The sequence below is a fragment of the Sceloporus occidentalis genome, unplaced genomic scaffold, assembly GCF_023333645.1.
Source record: "Sceloporus occidentalis isolate IW3139 unplaced genomic scaffold, rSceOcc1.0.p SCAF_20, whole genome shotgun sequence".
Taxonomy (NCBI): Eukaryota; Metazoa; Chordata; class Lepidosauria; order Squamata; family Phrynosomatidae; genus Sceloporus; species Sceloporus occidentalis.
The window spans coordinates 15,014,770-15,039,798 of NW_028317000.1; the positions used below are offsets into that span (position 1 = coordinate 15,014,770).

A 25,029-nucleotide genomic window follows, 5' to 3' on the forward strand; every position below is an offset into this window, starting at 1 on the left:
CATTTTCGTTACATCCCCCCAAATTTTTCCCCTTCAAATGGTGGGTGGTAATATTCAGTGCCATTGCTTGACAAAAGCAGAGAATGAATACACTTCCTCTGGTTTAGTGTTTCTCCATCTCTATAGCTTGCTGGTAGCGATGATGATGATGATGATGACGACGACAAGGAGGAGGAGGTCCTGATGATGAGTGGCACAGATCTCCAGCTCACTTTGCAACCAATAATGCTAATGAGAATAGATTGCAAAGCAAGCTGGAAGTCCAAGCCGCTCACTGCCAGGCCCTCGTTCTTTGCAAATTCTGCTGCGTTTGCAAAAAAAGAAGCCCCCGCGCACTTTTTTGTCGTTGCGCGAGCAAAACACTGCCGCTTTTGTTCCACCCGGCGTTCATGCCTCACCCCCTCAGGCTGGGTTTTTGTTTCTTTGCTGCTTGCAAAATGGGAAAAATTGGGGGTAAATAATGAACAGATTAAGAAATGAGAAAAAGAGGCCCGATCCCAAAGACAGCCTTGAGAGGGTCCTTGGTGTCGCATCGGGTCTCGTTTTTGTGTCACCTGTGATTCTAAAGTTTCTCTTTAATTCTGGCATGAGGGACCCAAATGCTGCGGGATCGCTGGCTCGATCTCTTGGGACCCAGGCCGGGATCGGATCCACAGGGCACCGATGTGACCTCAGACCGACAGGTAAGACAGGTCCAACCGGGGTTGACTTGTTGTCGTGCTCAGATTCCCATTTTGCAGAAGCGGTTGCGCAAACCCAACGCAAGGAAACGTGCGCCAAGGAGCAGCGGATGCTGGCTTTGACACCCCAAGTTTGCTAGCTAGGTCTCAGCGGCTTCGACAGGCAGAAGTTCTCCGGGAAAGAGAGACAGACCTCTGTCAGCTCGGCGTTGGAGAGTTCAGACATGGGACTCAGTCTTCCGCACACAGAATGGAGGTTGTCTGCAAGGTGTCGGAGGTCTTGGATCCCCTCACGACAGCCCTGAGAGGTAGGGCGACCTTTAACCATAAGTGGCATCCAAAGATCTATCTGTGGCAGTCTGGAAAATTGGGATGGAAAGGGATCTTATCACACCTTCTTATGAGAAATGGAAATGACTTGAAGGTGCAAAACAACAATGGCAACAACACTAGGAAAATGGATGAAAGTATTTGCAAAGGGCAGCAAACCGTTCACAATTGACTTGTTTTTTAATTACTGCGTTTATTAGTGGTTTTTAACAACGTTATGTGTGCCTCCAAGGGCTTTCCAACTCATGGTGACCCCTACCAAGGGGTTTTCTTGGCACGGTTTGCCATTGCTTTCCTCTGAGGCCGAGAGAGTATGACCCAATGCTTAGGGAGGGATTCTCGAGGCACTTGCCATTTGCTTTGCTAGGATCAAACTGAAGGTAATCCCATTAAACTATATTGCTATATTTCTGCACTACTTCAACCTGATCATGCTTGTGGGGGCGTTTACACGGTGGAAACAGTGAGGTTTTGACATGATTTTCGCTGTCACGGCTCCATCTGACAGATTTCTAGTTTGGTGAGGCACCAGCTCTCTTTGGCAGAGGAGACTCGAGACCTCGTCAAACTACAAATCCCAGGATTATATCCCAGGATGCAGAAAAAGACTCTGTGAAGGAGCAGCTTCTTACTCAAGAGAAGCTTCTTTGACTGAGGCTTTGCTCACTGAGGTCCTCCCGCATTCAATGATAGTTTCAATGGCACCGTGAAACCCATACAGACAAATTGGTGGCAGGATTCCATTTCAACATCAATTTCTAGATGCTTTATTTGGGCTTTATAGTTGTCCCTGCGAACTTGCGATGTGGATCATGTGCACGTTTGCCCCGTCCTCCTCCCTCCACTCCTTTCCATCCCCTTTCTCGGGCTTCAATGTGTTCCTTGGCCACCTGCCACCTAGTTGCCGACTTGGTTCCCCCGAATCCTTGAACTTCGTCGCAGTCCCTCGACCTCAGCCATCCCCTTGTGGCCTTCACTCCTTGGGCCTTGCTGTCGTTCTAACCCGGCTGCCATCCCCTGGTCGGCAATTTCATAGACGGTAATGTTTAGTTTTTTCTGTCCTGCTGGCTCTGCTAGGCTTATGTCCCCCAAGGAATGCTGCTGGGTCCGGACCTCGCACATTAAACTTTCCAGTGCTTGCGACATGGAGGCCAGTTTCTGTGCATAGGCCCGCCGGTCTTTGGTGTTGCCGGGCAGGTGACGGCCACGTTGGGGCACAGCGCAGGGGTGTGCCTGGGAGGATGATGGGCCCGCGGCCACTCCGCGCTCCTCGGTTTCTTGGCTCCCCTGCCCAAGAGAGAAAAGAAGAAGGAGGAAATGACAGCGTCATCAACCAGACGTCTGAAAGTGGTGCCGCGGCCTGCTCCCAGAACATGGACATGGACTCTGACACAGGGACAGAAATGGCGGACCTGCCAGAACCTGCAACTGATCCACTGAGTCTGCAATGGAAGGCATGACCCTCTGGGACCTGCAACTGGGACCTGCGACTGATGCCCTGGACATGCCGGGACCTGCTACTGATCCACTGGACATGCTGGGACCTAATGCTGAAGGAGTGGACATGCTAGGGCATGCTGGGACCTGCAATGGAAGGCATGGCCCTCTGGGACCTGCAACTGATGCCCTGGACATGCTGGGACCTACAACTGAAGAGGTGGACCTCTTGGGACATGCAACTGATGCCCTGGACATGCTGGAACCTGCAACTGAAGAGGTGGACCTCTTGGGACATGCAACTGATGCCCTGGACATGCTGGAACCTGCAACTGAAGAGATGGACCTCTTGAGACATGCAACTGATACCCTGGACATGCTGGAACCTGCAGCTGAAGAGATGGACCTCTTGGGACATGCAGCTGATGCCCTGGACATGCTGGAACCTGCAACTGAAAAGGTGGACCTCTTGGGACCTGTAACTGATGCCCTGGACATGCTGGAACCTGCAACTGAAGCAGTGGGCAATATGTTTGGACCTGCTGAGACCTGCAAACACACTGGAGCCTGCTGCTTTCTCTTCCCCACCAGTGATAGGTAAATATTATATAAATGCCCAGGGCACAGACTACTCCGGAGTGGCACCCTGGTTGTGGAATGCCATCCCCTTGGAATTGGGTCATGATCCGGATTTGGAAAAATGAGAAACAGAAACAAGAAAAATGAATGGAATTCGTTGCCTTGCAGGATTGGAAAGAAAAGAACCCAAAGGTAACAAAGTGCACCTTCCCCCATCGGGATCTATGGCTTCGGGTCCCAATCGGCTCTGGGTCCGAGTCTGAAGTATCAAGAAGCTACCTGAGGTGCTGACCTTTTTCACCTCCAAAGATGGAGTTGGGAGACCCTGGCCACCGCTGATGTCTCTCTGCGTGTGACGTTCCTCTTCCGCATTGCGGCCGCAGAGCATCTTCTTGGCACACACGCAGTGCAGGGCGTACATGGCCAAGAGGAACATGGCCCAGATGCTGCTGAGCGTGGCTGCGGTGGCCAACCAGTTGCTCCCCAGCTCCAGGACTCCATCGCGTTGGCGCAGGTGCTGACTGCAAGGTTGCTGCAGAGGGGAGTCCTCGCTTCTTGGGCTGGAGGCCAAGAAGAGCAAACCGAGGAGCCAAAGGCCCCGGATGGCAGCCATGCCTCAAAGGCCAGCTGGAGGCATACTGGGAGCTTATTCATGTCCCTCTCCCATTGTGAGTTCATATGACCCAAGGGCCATGCTGAGCTGCCATTGTGGGGTCAGCCCCATGCGTCTCCAAAGCCATGGCTACAAGGAGAGCCTCTTGTTATTTCTTTTATTTATTGACTGTTCAGAAGTCTTGGTCCTAATTTTCCAAAGAATACAAGGCAGCACTCTGGACATGCTCAGCATCAGTCCTGACCATAGTTCAAAGATACGGCCTTGTTCAGTCTGTAAAACCAGCATCTTCTTGCCACACCTTTGAGATGCATGGAAAGAAAGGCGTTGGCAGCATGAGTAAAGCCTACACGAGATGAAATGGTTTTCCAGATGCGTTTGCACAAAACGGCCACAATGCGCAAATAAAGTGAATGGAAAGTTTGGGAACGATGGTGATGTCTGGACTGATATCATAGGACCATACCATCCGTTTTATTGTATTGATGAAATCAGTTTCAGCATGGGACAGTCAGCCCTTCCACGAATTCTACGAGTTCTGCATCCGTGGATTCCCCAGGCAAAGCAAACCCCAAAATTAAAGATTGCATTGGCTAATTTTTAAAGGAAAAACAAAACAAGGGACACTGTTTTCTTACTCCATTGTATATAATGGGACTTTGAGCATCCGTGGGTTTTTGGAAACCGAACCAAAGCAGATGCCAAGGGTTTGCTGTAGACATAATCTTGTGGCACCTTTGAAACTCACGGAAAGAAAGAAGTTGGCGGCAGCAGCTTTTCGTAGGCTTCGGTCTACTTGAGTCAAATGCATCTGAGGAAGTAGACGGAAGTCTAGGAAAGCCCATGGTGCCAACTTTCTTTCTTTCTTTGCATTTCAAAGGTGCTGCAAGATCTCTCCGCACACTGAGTCTACAGACTAATGCGGCTATATCTTTGGATTCTTACTCTCTGGCAACACTCTTCCCTACTAGCGGAGGGACATTTCCGTTTTGCAGGGAGGTATATAATAATAATAATAATAATAATAATATGTTTTATTTATAGACCGCTATTCCGCGATGATCATAGCGGTGTACAGTAAAATCGTAATACAATACAAAATACAGTTAAAGGAGGGAGAAGTCTCGTCCTTCAGGCAGTCCAAGATGTTGCTGGGTCTGCCTGATGGCTCCCTCTGAGGCCGAGATGACAGTTGAGGAGGGAGGGGCCTCTTCCTTCAGGCAGTCCAAGATGTTGCTGGTCTGCCTCGCAGGGCAGTGGGCTCTCCCTCTTTGGAGAGGTTGGATGGGAAAGTCTCTCAGTCAGGAGGGCTTTAGCTCTGTATCCTTGCTTGGCAAAGGTGAGAGGAACTCTGGCCACGTCAAAAGGACTGAATAACCACTAGGCCAAGGGAAGGTGAAAGGTCCTCTGGGAAGTTAAAGCAGTGTCCAGCTGGGTTAATTCTGCAACGTAGAAACTAAAAGTAAGGCCGGTCGTGGCCCAGGCTGAGCCAGATGGTAGCCAAAGCGCCTGGCAGGTTGCCACCTGTGTCACAGGACGCAAAGGCCTCGGGAGGAGCCACCTGTTTGCTTGAAATAAAGGAAGGACAGGTGTTTAAAGAAACAGGCTTTGCTTGGCACCATGATTCCCTTGGAGCAACGTCGACACACTTGGCACGCTCAGAGGACCTCCCGCCTTTGCTTGGCGTGCGGCTTTTCCATACTCCTGACATGCTCAGGGCGCCTCTTTTCTAGAGCCATGGTCTTTCCCTCCACACCCATTGCCCCAGCATGTGCGCATGCGTTTGCACGAGGAGGGCATGTGTGCCCAGGGTGAGGGCTTACAATGACGCCCGCGGCCCTGATCCGGAGGTGTCGGCACCCGCCCTGATCCTTATCGTGCCGTGTTTGCGGTCCGCCTTGTCATTCTAAGGAAGCATCCTCCCAGTTAGGCAGGTGGCATGACATTTTGGCATACTTCAAACATGGCCAGAGGACCTCCCCCTTTGTTTGGGCATGATGCTTTCCAGTACTCCTGACATGCTCAGAAGACCTTTGCTTGGCATGGTGATTCCCCTGGAGCAGTGTGAACACTCTTGGCATGCGCAGGGGGCCTCTCCCCTTTGCTTGCCATGTTGATTTCCAGATTCAAGTACTCCTGCCATGCTCAGAGGCCCTCTGCTTGGCAATGTGAACACTCTTGGCATGCTCAAGGGATTTCTCCCTTTTGCTTGGCGTGAAGCTTTCCAAGACTCCTGCCATGCTCAGAGGGCCCTTTTGCTCCCTGCTTTTCCTCCCTCTGGGTTTGCAAACTGCCCAAAGGCCCCCTTAGAGAGAAGGTCCCTTTAAGGGGAGGCCAGGGGCTGACCATTGGGCCATAAGGGCCACCAGCAGCAGAGCCCTTGCTGGCCCTTGAAGGGGGCAAAGGGTTAATTCCTAGGAGGATCATTCTCCAGCCTGTTCCTGGTTTCTCTGGAGCCAGAAGAGGAGGAAGAAGGAGAGAGGGTTTGGAAGGAGAGACCTTTGCAAAGCTTGGGGGGCTCCCAGGAAGGACTTGGGGGGCCCAAGGCCTTGCAAAAGTAGCCCTTGGAGACCTTTTTTTGGGGTGCAAGGAAAAACTGGGCTCCCTCCCTATGAAAGTGGCTGCTTTCTCTGCTCCAAGGTAAGGCTTTGGAACTTGGAAGGGATTTTTCTGGCTTGCTTTTGGAGAGATTGGGGCAGACCTGGACTCCAAATGGCTCCCAGTTTGGCTTACTGGGGTCTCCCCTTGTAACCTGCTGGGAACTGGGCTTGCAATGGGATGCTGGGCTGGGTTTGCAGGGCAAGACACTCTGTGTATGCTCAGAGGTCCCTGGGTTTGGGGCGAGGCTTGGGTTTGTAAGTGTGTGGCCGGTGTGGTGTTGTGTGGTTTCAGGGTTGGGCTAGGACTCCTGGAGTCACACTCTCTCAGCCTCTTTTGCAGAAAACTGCCCAAGAAAGCCTTTGGTTTGCCTTGAGGTTGGCATCAGTCTGACACAAAGCGCACACAACAACCACAACAGCCACAACCCCAGTCCTTGCAGTGGTTGCTCCTTGTGGTTGGTTGTGCCATTGAACCAAATATCAACAACAACAAAAAAGGCAACACAAAGTGTTACAAACTTTGCAGATTCTCTTTCCTCTCTTTTTGCAAACACTTTGTGTTTGGCAACACTTTGTGTGTTACTCTTTTCGTTGCCTCGTTGTTAATAATTTGGTTCGATGGACTTGTGTTGTTGTTTTTAAATATCTGTGGTTGTTATTTCCTTGGTCTTTTTTAACAATTATGTGTTTAATGTTTTCAAACATATTGTTTTAACCCACTGCGCATTGCTTCAGTGGTGGGTTGAGCAGTGTTTGTGTTTGTGTTTGTGTTCTTGTTGTTGTGTGTCTTCCATGTTTTTGTTTATGGGGACCTTAAGGGTTTTCTGGGAACGATCCAGATTTTGAGGCTGAGAGAGTGTTACCCAATGGGTCTCCATGGCTGAGCCAGGATTCGAACCCTGATCTTCTAGGGTTTCATCCAATGCTCAATGCTGCTGTGTGCCTTCAAGTTGTTTCCAACTTAGGGCAACCTTAAGGCCATCTTATTATGGGGTTTCCTGGGGCTGAGAGAGCGTGACTTGCCCAAGGTTACCCAATGAGTTTCCATGGCCGAGTTGGGATTCGAACCCTGGTCCCCGGAGCCGTTTCTTCCACGTTTCTTCCAACGTTGTGCATTTTGTGCATAGATCTCCTTTGGCCGATGAAGAAGCCAGTGTAGCTTCAAAAGCTTGCATCACACATTTGGGTTTTGTGGGGTTTTGGACATGTTGTGGTACTTTTCCGGCCTTTGCTTAGCGGTGTTGACTTGTGGGGTGTTGTTCCGCACATATTAAATCATGCTATTTTTTCTCTCTGTCGGGTGTTTTGCATTTCTTTTTCGAGGCTAGAAAGAAATAATCACGAGGGAGGAGACATGGGTTGCTCTTTGTGCCAAGGAAGACAGACAGAGGGATTAAAAAACCCCGGAGGCAATATTTGCAGTCTATATAGTATAATACATTACGTTATTTAATATAATGGACTCTCGTAGGAACAATGTCTCCTCTTTGCAACGGTCAGACGTTTGCTTTTCCCCCGGAAGAATGATTTTATGTGATTGGTTGCATTTATTTATTTATTTATATAATTATAATATAATATTTATTAATTTTCTTTGGAACCTGCCCTTCCAAAAACTGAGCCTAGCTATCGAGGGAATCTCTCCTGTCTGCCTTCTTTTCTCAGTATAGCTATTTTTCATATTAATATGTACCTGCTGAAGCATTATGTGCAACCTAGAACATTGTGTGACCTAGAACACTGTGTAACGTAGAGCATTATGTGTAACCCAGAATGTTCTGTGTAACCTAGAGCATTGTGTGTAACCTAGAACGTTTCATGTAACCCAGAACATTTGGAGATCCGTTAATCTGGTTTTTCCCCATGATTCCACTTCGAAATTTGTTCTATTACGGGTGCATTTGTGCCATAGAAATAGATTGGCGGCAAAGTGGTTGCTTTGCATGCAAAATGGACCAGAGATCTAGCATCCGCACTGGAAGAATAATCTGGTTTGACACTGCTTCAGCTGCCCTTCAATGCTGTGTGATTTTGGGAGTTGTAGTTGGTTTTGACGCCAACGTTGCAACTACAGTTACATCCAGGACTTTGCAACTACAGTTCCCAGAATCCCCTACCCTTGATCCAAGGCACTTAAAGCGGCGTCGAACCGGATTGTTCCTGCAGTGTGGATGCAACCTCTGTGTATAAAACAGCTTCAGGTCTTCAGTAATAATAAGACGAAATGAAACAAAATATTGGCACCGGTCCTAAACAATACTTTTAATTAATACGGACTTTATTAATGTTATGCACTCTGTATTTGGAGACAGCATGGCACAGTGGTTTGATCCTTGGATTCCGACTCAGGAGACGAGAGTTTGAATCCCAGTCCAGCCATGTAAACCGACTGGGCGAGTCACACTCTCTCAGCTTCAGGTTTGCCTTAAGGTTGCTCAAAGTGACAACAACAACAAACGACTCAAGTAAGCGAGCCAATGCCCACGCACATACATTTCCATTGACTCTCTCTTGGAATAAATGAGATAAATAAGAATAAGAACAAATACAGGCAGAGTTTGGGGGCCGGTTAGTTGGACAAACGCCTTCCAAATTTCTCAGTTCCTTCTTATCAGAACATGAAATCCTCCCAAATTCCAGGCGGCACCCTTTAATGCTCCTTTCCGTACCAACTACTCTGGATTTCGAGAGTATTTACATTCCTTTTTTCTTTGCAAGTGAGAGTTTTATATTATGTACTTTTTCAGATCCTGCCTGGCGCATTTCCCCTTTTTCCCTTTCCTTATTGTGACATGTGTGCGAATCTAGGCGTTTGCCCGACTTTTTGGAGACCCCCAGCCATTTCGTAGGGCTTTCCTAGGCTGCATCTGCACTGCGGGATTAACACAGTTTGACACCGCTTTAACCGCCATGAATTCTATGGAATCCTGGGATGTGTAGTTTGTCGCGGCATCAGGGCTCTCAGACAGAAAATACCTTGCAAAACTGCAAATCCCAGGATTTCAAAGCACTGAGTGATTGACGCAGCCAAGAGAAAAAGGCCCAATAGCTCACAAAACTACAGATCCCAGGATCCCATAGCATGGAGCCGTGGCAATTAAAGTGGTATCAAAAGGCATTCATTCTGCAGTGCAGATGCAGTCTCCCATCCAAGGACTAACCAGGGCTGGTGCCCTATCCTTTTTGCCCCTTTTGGCTATGGCAAAGGAATGATAGAAATGCCAAAAGGCATGACTGTGCGTCATGAGTTTCCCTTGGAACAGTCTTCTGTGTGCGTTTGTTGTGTATGCGGCACTCTCCTTGTTAAATTTTGTGATCGCTTTACAGGTTGCATCTCCCTCCTCCGAAACGCTTGGGACCAGAAAGGTTTGGGATTTGGGATATTTGCATCTGCATCATGAGACTTCTTGGGCACGGGACCCACATCTAAACATCACATTCATGTCTGTTTCCGATGCACCTTCTGTACACAAAGCCCAAAGGTCATTTTCAGCACAATATTTCCCAAATGATTTTGTGGCCGAAAGCAAAGTCTCCGCCAGTTCAGCGTAGTACACAGACTTTGCTTCCGGCACCAAAGGATTACAAATATTTTGTATTAAACAACCTTTGGGCGATGTGTGAATGTGCATTGAAACTTGGCTCCCGTCTCCAAGGGATCTCATGAGGTTGATGCAAATAGGCCCAAGCCCCCCCCAAAATCCAGAATTCAAAACTAATCCTAAACCCAAAACTACATATCCCAAAAATCCAGATTCCAAACTTCTGGTCCCAAGCATTTTGGATAAGGGAGACCCATCCTCTATCTATCTATCTATCTATCTATCTATCTATCTATCTATCTATCCATCCATCTATCGTCTGTCTGTCTGTCTGTCTGTCTGTCTATCCATCCATCCATCCGTCTATCCATCTGTCTATCTATCCATCCATCCATCTGTCTACCGTCCGTCTGTCCGTCCGTCCGTCCGTCCGTCCATCCATCCATCCATCCATCCATAGATATCCTTTTGTAAGAGTGTGGGGAGAACCAACTTGGCACAGTGTAATGGTTTGAGCATTGGACCAGGACTCTGGAAAGACCAGGGTTCGAACCCCGCTTGGCCCTGCAAACCTACTTGGGCAAGAAGTCACACACTCTCAGCCTCAGAGGTTGGCCATGGCAATCCCTCCTCTGAACAAATCTTGCCCAGAAAACCTTAGGATGGGTTCACCATAGGGAGGGTCACCATAAGCCAGACATGACATGGAGGCACACAACATGAAGGAAGGAGTGTGCATGAACCATCATGTGCATGACCCACATGATGGTTCATGCCCTTGCCTCTCGAACTCATCTCCGCCCGGCAGGTTTTTATCAGTGGGAAAGGCGGGCGGCTGGTTGCAGCCAATGATCCTCCTCACCTTTGGCCACTTTTCCTTCCTTGCTGGGCGGCCCGGCCCTGTTGTGTTATGTACACTTTCCTGCGGTTCCCATAGAAGCGTTTCCTCCCTGGACTCTTTGGAAGCGTTGCTCTTTCCCTTCCCTGCCTTCCCTGGGTCTGACCACAGACTTCATCCTTACATTTTGGGGGGAATTAAGATTGCAAAATGCCATTTTCTCCATTCCCAAGAGACTTCAGGGAAGCTTGCAATGTGTAGATTGTGCATTTTGGTTGGTCCAATAAAGGTATCACTATCAGCCATTCCCAAACATTGGTCTTCCAGGTGTTTTGGACTCCATCTCCCAGAAGCCCCAAACAGCTTGGCCAACAGCCAGGAATTCTGGGCGCTGAACCCCGAAACATCTGGAGAATCAAAGCCTGGAAACCATATAGTGACTCCCGAACTTTGGTCCTCCAGGTGTTTTGGACTTCAGCTCCCAAAATCCCCAGCCAAGTTGGCCAGCGGTCAGGAATTGTGGGAGCTGGAGTCCAAAACTTCTGGAGGACCAAAGCTTAGGAGAACTTCACACATGATGCTTAATGGCATCTTGATGGTCCATCGTCCCTGTTTTGGCCCGGAAATGCCAGGGCTTGGAAGGACTTGCAGTTGGCAACCTTGCTCCAAAGGGATGCATTTGCTCTCTCTCTCTCTCAGCCTCTGTTTCTGGAAAGTTGGCTTCCTCTGACCTTCTTCTGAAGGTCTGAATGCTGATGTTGCAGGAGATAAAGGATGGAGGAGGAAAGGACCAGCTGACTGGAGGCAGGGCTTTTTTGGGGAGGGCAGGACAGTCAAAACAGGAAAGGAGCTGAAGTCACCGCGTTTCCTTTGCTATCTTCAGCCATCCCTGGGAAGGCTGGAAGCATACTGGGGGCATTTACTGGGACGCTGTGGGAGCCAGTGGGAGGAAGTGGAGCAGGTGAGCAGAGACGACTCTTTGGCGGAAGGCAAAGGCTTCATCCTGAAATATCAAAGGTTCAGGTGTCTCTTTGGCAGCTGAACCAGAAGGATACAGTCAGCTCTCCATATCCATGGATTCAACCAGCCACCGCTTGAAAATATCTCTCTCATATATATATATATATATATATATATATATATGGAATATTTTCAAGCTATGGCTGGTTGAATCCATGGATATGGAAGGCTGACTGTTCCCTATATATTTGGAATATGTACTGTATGTGTGTGTGTGTGTGTGTGTATATATATATATATATATATATGTATGTATGTACAAACTGGTTTTTGCCATTTTATACTAGGGACACCATTTTACTTTGGTAAAAGCAACTTGTGCCAGCTCTTGGAGGTTGCCTTGACCTGAATGTGGACTTCTCCCTCTTTTCTCCATTGCATTTGCCGATCTATCTCCAGGTGCCATCTCAATGGCCATGCTTTAATGCTCTCCAAACAGGAAAGGGGTCTCTTTGCTTTGTGGCCCTTTGGCGCAGACAGCCGGGCGTCTTGTGGCAGGAGATGGACCCTGCTTTGGATGAAACCCATCCAAAGTTTAATAAGTAACTTAATGGGAAAAGTCAGAGAGGCAGCCCTTAAAGTAAGACCCCCCCCTCCTCTTTTCATTTCTCTCTCTCTTTGCAACCCTGTTCCCTTCTCATTGCCGGCTCAAGTGCCAGAAGCGATGGCGCAAACCACAAGGACACTTCGCAAAAGAGTTTAATATTTGCCTTTGGTTTCTTTGCTATAGGATGGTAGACCACTTCCTTGGGTAAAACAACTTGCAAATGAAGGCCGGCACCACTCCTAGTTTCTAGTATTAGCTTTTTAAGATGGTTTCTCTGCTCTTTCCCTGCAGCCGGTCTTCCTTTCGGACCCCGAAGCTCCCCCCAGCATGAACGGCGCTGCCTCTGAGCTTTTAGGGATCTCCGTTGAGCGCACCCCTCCATCTTCACCACGGGTCCAGAAACAGCGCAGCCTCTCCGCCGTGGAGCCATGCTTGGCCCCCGGAGGAGACTGGGAAGCCCCCGAAATGGAGGACGTGGAGGATGGCCCTCGATTCCCGGAGGTTCACATGCGCCGGTCAGGCGCCCTCCGAAGTTCAGCGCACGTCTACGATTCCTTCCGGAGGCACAGCTGGGAACCGGGGAAAGTCCTGGACGACAATCCGGATTTTGACCAGCGAAGGTAAATAATAGTAGTGGGTGGCATAGGGGTTTGAGTATTGATTTATGGGTCTGGAGACCAGGATTCGATTCCTGGCTCGACCATGAAACCCACACAAGTCACACTCTCTCAGCCTCAGGGGAGGCAGGACATATGAACAAATCTTCCCAAGCAAACCCATTGATAGGGTTTCCTGATGGTCACCATAAGTTGGAAATGACTTGAAGGCACACAACAACGACAGCAATAATACATCGGTCAATGGAGTAGATGTCAACAAGTCAGCTACTGTGGGAAATGAATGACAAACGAAATGCACAAGTTTAGGATGGACTATTATCCTTGAAAGCATTATGTTGGGAAAGGATCTAGGGGTCTTAGTAGGTTGCAAGCTAAGACATGAGCCAGCAGTGTGATGCAGCAGCTTGGAAAAGCCAATGCGATTCTAGGCTGCATCGATAGGAGTGTAATGTCTAGATCGATGGAAATGATAGCCATTCCATTCTGCTTTGGTCAGATCTGACCTGGAATAATATTGTGTCCAGTTCCGTTCACCGCAATTCAAGAAGAATGTTGAGAAGCTGGAACTGTGTCCAGAGGAGGATGACCAAAATGGTGGAAGGTCTGGAAATCATAAAGCCCCGTGAGGAGAGACATATGGAGCTGGGGATGTTTAGCCTGGAGAAGAGAAGGTTAAGAGGTGGCATGATGACAGCCCTGTTTAAATATTTGAAGGGATGCCATACTGAGGATGGGGCGAGCTTGTTTTCTGCTGCTCCAGAGAATAGGACACAATGGAGCAATGGATGCAAACAAAGCTAATGCACCGTGCTTAGTAACAAATCACCAAGGACCATCCCTTGGACACATGCTGTGGCCGAGAAAACTGACCACCTTAGAGTATCTCTGTGCAATGGTTTGGCCTTTTCTAGAGTATCACTACCAACAGATTCATGGATTTCTGCCCAGGGTGAGGTTGGCAGAGGAGAAAGGGTTGCTTTTTGCAGACTTTCGCTGCCCCTCTCCTCCTTTTCCCGTCATCCCTCGGTGCTTTTGTCCCTGCTTTATCTCTCTCTCTCAGCAACCCTGCCCTGGAAAACATCCCTCCCATGATTTATTGGCGTTGGCTGGACGACCGCCTCAGCTCCTAGGTTGCCAATTTATTGCAGCCGGCCGTGGGGGGGGGGGAGGCTGAATAAAACAGGGGCTGAAATGCTGTGTGTTTCTTCGTGAGTGGTCAAGAAAGCGAAATGGAGCCCTTGACAAGTTTGGAGAGAGGACCTTTATGGCTGGGGCGGTGCTGGGGCTTGACCCTTGGGTCCCAAACCATGCCAGATGGTCATTCCAAGCCAAGGACTGACCTCACTCAGGAAAATGTGATTCAGACACATTTTGGGTGGGTGCAAGTCAGGCTGAATGTATTCTGTTCTTGTATTCTTGCTCAATGTAAACACGATGTGTCCATGTTAGGGTTTCCGGAGGACCGAAATACCCTAAAGGCAGCAAATCTTGGCTGATCTTGGAAGCTAAGCAGGATCAGCCCTGGTTAGGACTTTGAGGGGAGACCGGCAAAGGTGCTGGAGGGGCAAAAGCACTTCCAAGGATTCCTTGGCTAAGAGGTCCCTATGGAGTTTATCACACTGGGTCTGGTTTTGGCATTAAAGAAAAATTAAAGCACATTGAAACCATCCTGCGAATGAAGTGGAAATGGCAAGCCATTGTGCAAATGGTTATCGCACGCAATTGCGTGAATAAATCGATGTCGGAAATGCGTTGTCACTGAAATCCAGAAGCGAAAACATGTGTGTTGATGCTTCTTTGTGATTGCTTTAAATGGCGGGTTTTGTGGGACGGCATCCGGAAATTATTAATGTGATTTTTCAAGATGTTCATGGGATTAGCTCCCGATCTCCTGTGAAATCGAACACTGTATAAATTGATCCTGGAGGCTAAGCAGGGTTAGGCTTGGTTAGTCCCTGCATGGGAGACTGCTAAAGAATCCCAGGTGCTGGAGGCTCTATTTCAGGGGAAAGAACTGTCCAAAACTACCTCTGTGCAAAGCTGTCACAGGGTTTTCTTGGCACAATTTATTCAAAAGCGATTTGCCATTGACTTGCCCAAGGTCGGTTTCTGTGGCCGAGCCAGGATTGGAACCCTGGTCCTCAGAGTCATAGTCGAACATCCAAACCACTACAGCATCCCGACTCTGCTTTCCCTGTTGAAACTATTAGGCAGAGCCTTAAACAATCCAAGCAAAGTGTAAACAGTGGAGAGTTTTCCTGCCAACTGAGTCTTCGAGTGCCATCTGCTGTTGGCAAAGGGATCTCTCAATATAGCTGAATTTTTGGTATATTGGTATATCAATATACCAATATCTTGTATCAATTCATGGTTGTTGAGCAGGATAATCCTGATCTCATAGTCCAATGCTCATGTGATAACACTGTACAGCAAAAAGAACAGTGAGGTACAGGTTCAGTATGGCTGAGACAGTGGCACCTTTGCTTTCTGACAGTTCTGCGTCTGCAAGCTATTGTTTCATGCACAAATTGTTTAAAATATGGTCTATAAAATGACCATCAGACTATATGTATAAGGTCTATATGGAAGGTATATGAGTTTTGTCTTTCGACTTGGCGCCCGTCGCCAAGATATCTCGCGACGGAGATGCAAATATTCCAAAATCTAGGGAAACAACCCAGAAGACTTCATTTTGGATAAGGGAGACTCAACCTGTATTATATTGAAACCAATCCTTGGGGTTTCCCCTTCTTCTCGTCACACTTGGAAATGCCAAAAGCCAAAATGCTTTACTCACTTCTCCAAATGGTATTTGGGTCTCTCTGTGAGGGAAGTGTGTCTTTAGGAACCAGACAGAAAAACCTGGGTAGATCTGGGGTCCTTTTGTGATGGATGTTGTCTTTAACCGGGTCCGGTGAGTAGTTTTACCTCCAAGTCCCATCTCTGTCCATTTTGCTGGTGGGTTGCAATGTGGGGCAAGAAGGAACAAACCCCATTTTGTTGGACCTCTTTGGTCCGATGATTTCGGGGAGAATGAACTTCCTCTTCTCGTGGGGAGGATGGTTGGTGTTCGCATGAAATGGCGACGCGGAGCTAAGTTTGTGTTGTGGTTGCAAGCAGAAATGCGAAGCAGATTATAGGACTGCCTGGCTCCCAGTTTCCACTTTTCCTAGGCGAGACAAGGGTGCGAGGTCTTCCGTTTCGCTGGACTCCGCATTGCTGCTAATGCCTTGCTTAGCTTCTAGGACCAGAGTCTGGCTAAAATTTGCAAGCGTTTATTAACTGGTTGCGGCCAGTCGCCAAAAATATCCAGGGAGCACCATGGATTTACTTGGCTTCCTCCTCGCTCTTGCGCCGTTATTATTCTGGGCTCTCCAAATTCGCACAGGGTCCCAGTGCAACTCTATGATCAAATTCTAGCAGAGTTGCGCTGAAGGACCTCAGAGATTCCTAGAGGGAACATATGAATCAAATCCACGAAAGGAAGGCTGACTGCATTTCTCAAGGTGGCAAATGTCCAGTGGGTCAAAAGGGTGGCCGAAGTGGCGTTTGCTTAGTTGGCACAGGTGTGTTGCAAGGTTATCAGCCGGGTGTGGAATGCTTTTTTAAAACGATTGTGCATCTTTTTGTTTTCTCCTTTGCAATGAGTAAGCTTGAGCCGGCGGGTTGCAGGAGGGTAATATTGTATATATGGGGATGGATGGTTGCACAGTCCAGGTTTCAGGGGACACACAAAACAATGTATCAGAGAGGAGGGTTTGCCATGCCTGACCTGTTGGTTGGCTTCCTTTCCAGCCTGAGTTTGAAAGGCCTGGCCCCGGATGAGGTGGACTCCTCCATGGAACAACTGGACAGGCATCCCCAAGGCAGAAGGGACCCTCGCCGGACCCCCATCATCCGGAGCAACGATGAATTGGAGTCCTTGCTCTCTCAGGATGAGGAGGACGAGGATCAGGAATTGTCCCAGGTATGTATATATGTCGGATTCTTTTTGTTGGATCTGACTTTGGGCTGCACTGTTGAAATAATGCGTTTTGGCGCGGCTTTAACTGCCATGGCTCCATCCTTTGCAATCCTGGGATTTGGGGCTTTTTGCCGCACTGGAGCACTCTGGCATTAATGCTTTGGTCTCGTCTTCAGGAACATGCAAAGAGGATGCAAATGTATCGGGCGTCCCCAAACTCGGCCGGCAGCTCTCTGTCCAAATCTGTTTCCATGAGCGGCATTGACAGCTATCCAGACGCAGATGGTAAGTAGATTTGGGCAAGTTTTGGAGTGATCTTCCTTACTGTGCTTCCCATGCTCAACATTCAGATGGATAGGATTTGCAGTGCTCTTGCTATAGGATTAAGGTTTTTTTGTCTTTATTTACATTACAAAATTCCATAATTTATATGTCTATTCAACCATTCAGCTCCCCTCTTTCTCTTCCTTCCAGCCTACAATCTGCAGAAATAATCCAGTTGATACCCAAGCTCTGATTTTTCCAGATGTTTTTGACTTCAGCTCCCAGAATCCTTAGCCATCTTGACCGGCGGTCTGGCATTCTGGGACCTGAACTCCAAAACACCTGGAAGGCCAGCGCTTGAGAAACCCTGGTCCAGTTTGACACCACTTTGACTGCCGCGGCTCCATCAGATTTGCAGTTTTGGGAGACATTTAGCCTTCCCTTTCAGAGAGCTCTGAAGTTTGCCATGAACTACAAATCCTAAGACTCCGTAGGATGGAGCCAGGGCAGTGAAAGTGGTATAAAACTGAATCATTTCTGCAGTGCGGATGCAGCCGGGAATAACACATGTCTGTGGCAAAGAACTTTAGAAGGCAGAAGAAGGCAGATGCATGGAAAATATAAATACAAACAAGTGTTTTCTTCTCTTTCCAGCAATTTCCCCTTTTGCTGATGGTGTGAGTCTAGCCAACGGGTAAGTCCTGATTTTTGCATTTTTAGGGTGTTTAAATAATAATAATAATAATAATAATAATAATAATAATAATAATAATAATAATCCCTATGGATTGAGGTGGGGAAAGCCCAAGAAAGTGGGATTTGAAACAGGAGAACCAACTTGGAATAGAGCAGAGATGGGCAATTTGTACAAATTTTGGATATGGAAGATGTCAGCGTTTGTGCGCATGTGTTTTCCATAGCGGTGCACTTCTTTCCAAGGCCTGGTGACCCAGAAGAGTCGTAGAAAAGCAAACCAAACTAAGGGAGGTCAGGGGTTGCCCCAAAGACCCAATGTTTCCCATGCACACAACTCTGTCTCTCTCCTCCTCCTGAATCTGGATTAGTCTCTTTTTCTCTTTCCACTTATTCTGCAAAGCCGCCGTTCTTCCCCATGGCTGCCCTGCCAGTTCGGATTTCCGTCTTCATTACGGAGCCGGCTGGTGGATGCGACGATGGAGGAATTTTTGCTCTTTCGTGGTCTGCCTTCTTTCAGAGGCCATCCTGTCTTGGTTTCTTGGTCTTCCCATCGTTGCTGCTCTTTTCGAACTCTTCGCTTGTTGTTAAAGATATCGATTGCGCCTCCCTTATTATCCAAAATCCTTGGCACCAGAAGTGCGTTGGATTTCGGATCCACCTTCCTTGGATTTTGGAATATTTGCTTATACATAGTGAGATACGTTAGTCTAAACATGGAATCCATTTACGTTTCATCAGGCTAATCTATGCATAAATGTATTATGCGGATGGCTGTGGATTTTTGTGCGTCCGCATCGATGCTTAGTTGTCTTCACTTTCCTGGGCAAATTTGCATCTGTTTGCTAAATGCACAGCCACCCAAATCCATGCAAAGCGGATGGTTGGCCACAATATTCGATAATATGCATCCTTGCAGATACTCTGTTAAAAACTGCAAATCCCTTTTCAGCAGGAGAGAGAGAGGTAAAAATGTGCAAACCCCTTTTGTGCCGCTTTTTGCCCTTGGCACAAAAAAAAAGCCCAAATTCCTCCAAATCACATGCGGCTGGGTTGCATTCATTCAAATTGAATTAGGAGTATTTTAATAGTGTAGACAAGACCATGTACACCTTATTATACCTATAACCTGAAGGTGCCACTTTGGCCGCGGGAGGTGAAAGGTCTTGCAAAACTACAGATCCCAGGATTCCATAGCTCCGAAAGTGGCATCAAACTGCATCATTCCTACCGTGTAGATGCATCGCTCCATGCTGCCAGCTCCCTCTCTTAACCGCTCGCAGGGCTTAAACAAACAGAGATGCTTCTATGCCGCATCTCTGCAGCTGGGCACTGAGGTCACGGGGCCCTTGTTTCCCGGCCTAGAGACAATGACAACAAAAAGGAGGATTGTGTAGCTCCGGTCCCTGTGTCTCTGTGTGCTTGGGCGCTTCTCTTTCTTTCTTCCTTCCTTTCCCCCTCTCCACCCTTCTCTTCCTCCATTCTCACTCTCCTCTCCTTTCTCCTCCGATGCTTGTTGCAGCTTCAACCCTGGGAGCTACGGCTGTCTGGACACCATCACGGCCGAGGAAGCCGAGGACCCGGCGGACCCCCAGAGGGACGGGGGGACCCCCTTGGGACGCACCCTCAGCTTCTTGAAAAAGATGACCGGCAAGTCCAAGGTAGGACCCGAACTTAGTGCAGCAGGGGCATTTGGGTGCAAACTTGGTTGGCATGTGTTGCTATATCTGATTTATATTTGCTGGGGATTCAAAGGCCTTTGCCAAACTATAGCAAGCCCTTAGAGGTCTTTAAGTGCAGATTGGATGGGATGCTGTAGTTCTGTGTTCCTGTATGGCAGCATCTTTCAGCAATGCTGTAGTTCTGTGTTCCTGCATGGCAAGGGGTTGGATTGGATGGCCCTCGGGAATCCCTTCCAGCTTCTAAGAGTCTGTGATTCGATGAAAAGCGGTATTTCACTCATGCACTACCAGTCTTTCAATAAGGAAAGGAAGAGAAGAGGTGGCTAGATACCGTTCCATTACATCTCAGAGTTAACATTCGAGGGTGCAAATAAAATGTTGCCCCTGGGGAAGAGTTTTGCCAGGAGAATACAATAATCGTTGGAGCATTTTCTTTTAAAAACCCTCCAGCGACCCATTTGCCCACGGGTCAAATGAGGTTTTCCTTTCTCCTTGGCCCTGAATTGGCTGAAATCTTGTTTTTAAAAAAACCATTGTCGAGTGGAAAGAAAGTGATGCAAATATTCAGGAGATGGTGCTGTTTCCTCATATTGCAAACAAGGAAAGTCCAGCTCCCAGACAGCTTTATAATCTGCAAAGTGACCCTAGCCTGAGGTTTGCTTGGCACGATTTCTTCAAGATGATGATGATGATGATGGTGATGATGATGATGATGACGATGATGACGGCTCAAGGCGGGTTACGACATAGTTAAAAACACAATCATTATATGAAATGCACATATGCAGCTTCATCTCTACGCAAGATTTATATTGCAACACATAGGACAATGATTACATTTATTGCAACTGAGAAGGCGAAGGGCCTTGCAAGACTACAAATCCCATCAGTCGACAGCCCTTAAGGTAGTGTCCAGGTGCATTGTATAGTTGCGCTCTGAGTTGGTATTGATCTTGGTGTGTAGTTGGACCCAAGTGAGCTGAAATATCAAAGATGGGGCTTCTTTGCAAACTTGGTGTAGGCGAAGATTTGAACCCTGATCTCCCCGAATCTGGGTCCAGCACCCAAATCACCGCATCACTCCAGGTCTCATGCTTATGATGACTCTATCCTAGAGGTTTATTGGTAAGGTTTCCAGTGTTTGCCATTGCTTTCTTCTAAGGCACCCATCTCCAAACCCGGAGAGATGGTCTCCACCTTTCTCCTCTTTGAGGTCTTGAGCCTTGTGCTGCCCTTGGCTTTATTTCTCTCTCTTGGTTCCTCCTAAGGGCTTGCTATCTCGAACCCACAGCTGCTGAGACAGTGAGGTCAGAGGAAGCGGAGGCCTTTTCTTTTTTCCTGAACGAGGTTTTGTTTACCCAGAGATTACCGGCAACGCCTGCGGGGCCTTTTCCTTTCGCCCAGAGCCGCTTCGGTTTGGAAAAACGGTGCAACTTTGCCGCTTTATTCACGGGTTAATACTGGGATAGTGGCGCCGTCGTGCGAAAACAATCAGGATACTCACAGATTTAATAGCCGCTCATTCACGGGATGCGGCTGCTTGCCTCCCGTGCGATAAAATCCCAAGTCCCAAAACGGGACACGGCTATGAGCGGACGACATTTGGGCCCGCTTTCCTCTCTGGGAAGAAGGCGGTGGAGATTTCGCACTCGCTTCCTTTCTAGGAAACCTGGGCCTGTTGGAAAATGTTGTCATTGGGAGTGGATTTGTTTTAAAGCAGTTCTCCAGCTGATTTGGGTTGGAAGAGTAGACAAAGCCCATCCATCTGGCAGATTTGGGTAGACGTGGCGGCGTGCCTTGCGGGAGGATTGCATCAGGCGATCCCTTTTTTCCCCAGTCTTTTCTGGCCGGCCGAATAATAAACTGGTGCCGAGTTCAAAAGTTCTGTGTTTGCACAGGTGGCTCCTGGCCTTTCGAGGGCTAAAACAGAAAAGGGGGAGAAACCCGATCCTGTGATGATTAAATCCAGGAGGCTTTGGAGAGATGCTGCAAACGTTTGCGAGGAGGATGACCCAAGATCCTAACCTTATAATGGAGGACAAAGCACTGCAAAATAGAGATGCCCCCCCAAAAGCTCGAAACACTCATAGAAATATCAATGCATGCTTCTTAGTCCTTCTCAAAATGGAGGACCTTTGGGATTTCCTCCAGGAACGGAAGATGGAAATGGAAGAGATGGCACCGCAATAAGAAAAACGACCCAATAAAAGCTCAATATATAAAAGCAAATGCATTTCAGTGTCAATGTCCTCCATTTCCACCTTCTGTCCAGGAGGAATTCCAAAATGTCCTCCATTTTGAGCAGGACTAAGGAACAAGCGTTGACATTTCTATGAGTGTTTTGAGCTTTTATGGGGGCATGCCTCCCATTTTTGTTCTCAAATGGCCTACATTTTGAACAGGACCTGCTTGGGGGATATGGCTCAGCATGGTATGGAACTCCTTTTAAAAGTTTGTACTAGAATCCAGAGCGGATTTAGCCCCTGCGCCGCTTGAGACGGAAACCACCAGCTGCCACCGTTCCCTGTTTTTGCTTTCTGAAGGCCGGATTAAGTGCAGCCTTTCAGTAATGCATCCTCATCTCAGCTGCTGTTTGGATACGCTTGTTTGTTATTATGTTTTTTCCGGCGCGTCTGATCTGAAATACGCCATCGGCAATGCGCGTCCCGGCCTCTTTTCTCCGCCGGCTGGATGCAATTCTCTTTTGACAACGCCAGTCTGCTAACTGGTTTCAAATGTTTGTTGTTTCTGGAATCGAGACACAGAGAGAAGCGCATGGTGGAAATGCGCAGCCAGGTTTGGGCACAAGGCAGGTCCTGGGGTTTTCCAAAGGCATCCTGGAACTGTATTGTTCTCTGCAGTCTGAGCAATAAATAAACCTTGAATCTCCCTTATCCAAAATGCTTGGCACCAGAAGTGTTTTAGATTTTGGATATATGTATGTATGTATGTTTGGATTTTGGAATACCTGTGTTTGAATATATGTACATAATGAGGTATTTTGGAGAGGGATCCAAATGCATCTGTTTCCCATTGCGGTCCTTCTCAAAATGGTGATAAGAAGTGTCATATAATAAGATATCTTAGAGAGGGACCCAAATACATTTGTTTTGCACTGCAGTCCTTCTCAAAATGGCAACAGGAAATGTTATGTATTGAGATATATTGGACAGGGACCCAAACGCATCCATTTCCCATTGTGGTCCCCTCTCAAAATGGTGATAGGAAGTGTCATATAATAAGATATCTTGGAGAGGGACCCAAATGCATCTGTTTTCCATTGCAGTCCTCTCAAAATGGCAACAGGAAGTGTCTTATTGGGAGATATTTTGGAAAGGGACCCAAATGCATCAATTTTCCTCTTTGGTCCTTCTCCAAATGGGACAGAGCATCATACAATGAAATATCTTGGAGAGGAGCCCAAATACATCGGTTTTCCTCTGCAGTCCTTCTCAAAATGGCGACAGGAAGCATCACTGTGGCTTTTTTACTCCCCTTAGGACTCGATCCGTGATCTTTTCCTCCCACTCCAAATTCTTAGTTTATCCACACCGATGTCAGCTTCTGTAACTTTTTGAGAGTCTTTAATGTCAGGGAAAAGCCGGGTTCTGGGTTCAAGTTGAACTTGAGCGTTGTCCTTTCCCTTCTTCTCTGCCAAACATGGCAAACTCCTGGAGATGACAACAGGCTTTTCTGGATCAATCTTGACTCAGTTCTGCCCAAATATATATATTGGGTTTACTCATGGCCCCGTCACTTCCTGGCGCATTGGATCACACTCTTAAAACAGGACACATGAGTCGTCTCTAGCTGTTGGGGTTGATGGATGGATGGGGAGAAACTTTGAGGGTGGGGAACGAGTTCGAATCCCCTCCTGCGCATTAAATATGGGATTGTGATGTCACTTCAAGGGGAGCATGTGTGGGGAATCCCTATGTATTTGAACCTATCAGGTTTCCTCTGTTGCTGGCGTTTCTCTTTAAAGGTTTTCTGCAGAAGCTGGGCAGGCAGTTGTCAGTTGCAACACAACACCCGTTTCCTCCTCTTGTAGTTAAGAAGTAGGGAGGAAAACGCATACACGCACACACACTCACACACACAACAGGCAACCATGCGCATATGGGAAAGGAAATGCCACAAATGGATAGTGATTCATGTCTGTGAAACGGCCGCATTAATCGTCTGGGCCTCCCTGCCCCCAGTTTGTAAGGCATTGAGTGAGTTCAGTGCTGTTGGGAGGCAGGCCTCAGGATTTGGGGATTGTGAGGTTGTGGGTTTGTTGTGTGGGTCCTTCCCCTCTTTTTTGACCCTTGCAAGACCTGGAATTAGCAAAGCGGGACGATTTCATTCAGCTTTTGCATTTCGATTCGAACTGCTTTGATGTGCGGTTGTTGAGTTGATTTGCAAACTGGAGAAGGCTTGCTTCTGGATTGTGTGATACAGTTCTTTGAACAACAACAAATGTGCGCGGAAAGTGTTTGTTAGGGTGAACCACAGGCATCAGTGCATATATTAATGCATCTGTGTGTGTATGTGTGTTTGTACAGTTGTTCTGGTCTACCCCTCTTCTTCGGGAACCAGCCTGGCATCATAGTTTGAATGTTGGACCACGACTCCGGAGACCAGGATTCAATTCCTACTCGGCTGTGAAAACCATCTGGGCGAACTTGCCCAAGTCACACTTTCTCAGCCTCAGAAGATGGCCATGGCAAACCTCCTCTGGAGAAATGTTGCCCATGATAGGTTTGCCTTTGGGTCATCGCAAGTCAGAAACGACTTGAAGGACCACAACATCGACAAAGCTGCCTTCTGCACAAATCCCAGAGAGGTCCAGGTGCCATTCGGCGGGTGCAAAAACCTCCAAAAGTGTTCCATGGCATGCCAATAGCATCTCAAGCAGTCTGGGCAGGTGGACCTGGTCCATCCCATGATGCTTGGTCTCCAGGAGTTGCGATCTACTATTATGCGCTGTCGCCAGGTATGGTTTGTACCCCTGGCACCCCTGAAAAATGCCCATGGAGGATCTAACCCTAAAGTTAGGTTGGCCCACCATCCTAAACTTTGCAGGGAAGAAAGCAGATCTGCTGACAAGACCCAGCCCTTTTCGGCTCCCATCCTACAAAGCAGAAAGCCCCTGGCGATGGAGTTTATCGTTCCGATGGGTTTGCCCCCTTTCTCAGGAAGAGACCCCAGAGTCGGATAAGGATTTTGCTTTCCTCTCGGTTGCAAGGAGAGGGAGGAAGTCTCTGGCTTTGCAGAAAACTCCCGGATGGTTTGCAAGGGAAGCGTGGGGCGGGTGAGTTTCCTCTTGCAAAGAAGGGGCTCTTGGTTCTGGTTATAAATAGTCATTTTCAAAGCAAAGAGTCTGCTGCAGACAGTGCCCCTTCCAGTTGCTCCTGACTTATGGTGACCCTAAGGCAAACCTATCCTGGGGTGTTCTTGGCAGGGCTTGTTCAGAGGTTTGCCATGGCTTTACCCCCCCCCCCCCCCCGAGGCTTGTAGAGTCTGCATTGGCACAAAAAGAAAAAGGAACTGGGGTTGGCTCCGAAAAAGCCTCTCGTGACGCCTTGAAGGCTGAGCCATTTATTTGAGCATGCACTTTTGTGGATTTGTTGCCCAC

At 48.0% G+C, this 25,029-nt stretch overlaps 1 protein-coding gene across 2 annotated transcripts in view; it reads left to right on the plus strand.

Annotated features, from left to right (window-relative positions):
* LOC149302164 (rho guanine nucleotide exchange factor 2-like) overlaps nt 1-25,029 on the plus strand; it is a 69,886-nt gene that overhangs the window by 4,287 nt on the left and 40,570 nt on the right. Inside the window, exons 2-6 of one of the 2 annotated variants that reach the window (XM_089483470.1) lie at nt 12,478-12,806; nt 16,602-16,773; nt 16,947-17,055; nt 17,689-17,728; nt 19,250-19,388. In XM_089483470.1, coding sequence (XP_089339596.1) covers nt 12,478-12,806; nt 16,602-16,773; nt 16,947-17,055; nt 17,689-17,728; nt 19,250-19,388 — 789 coding nt within the window. Of the gene's footprint in view, nt 1-12,477; nt 12,807-16,601; nt 16,774-16,946; nt 17,056-17,688; nt 17,729-19,249; nt 19,389-25,029 lie in introns of those variants that run through there. The other variant, XM_089483469.1, reaches the window with a different exon arrangement.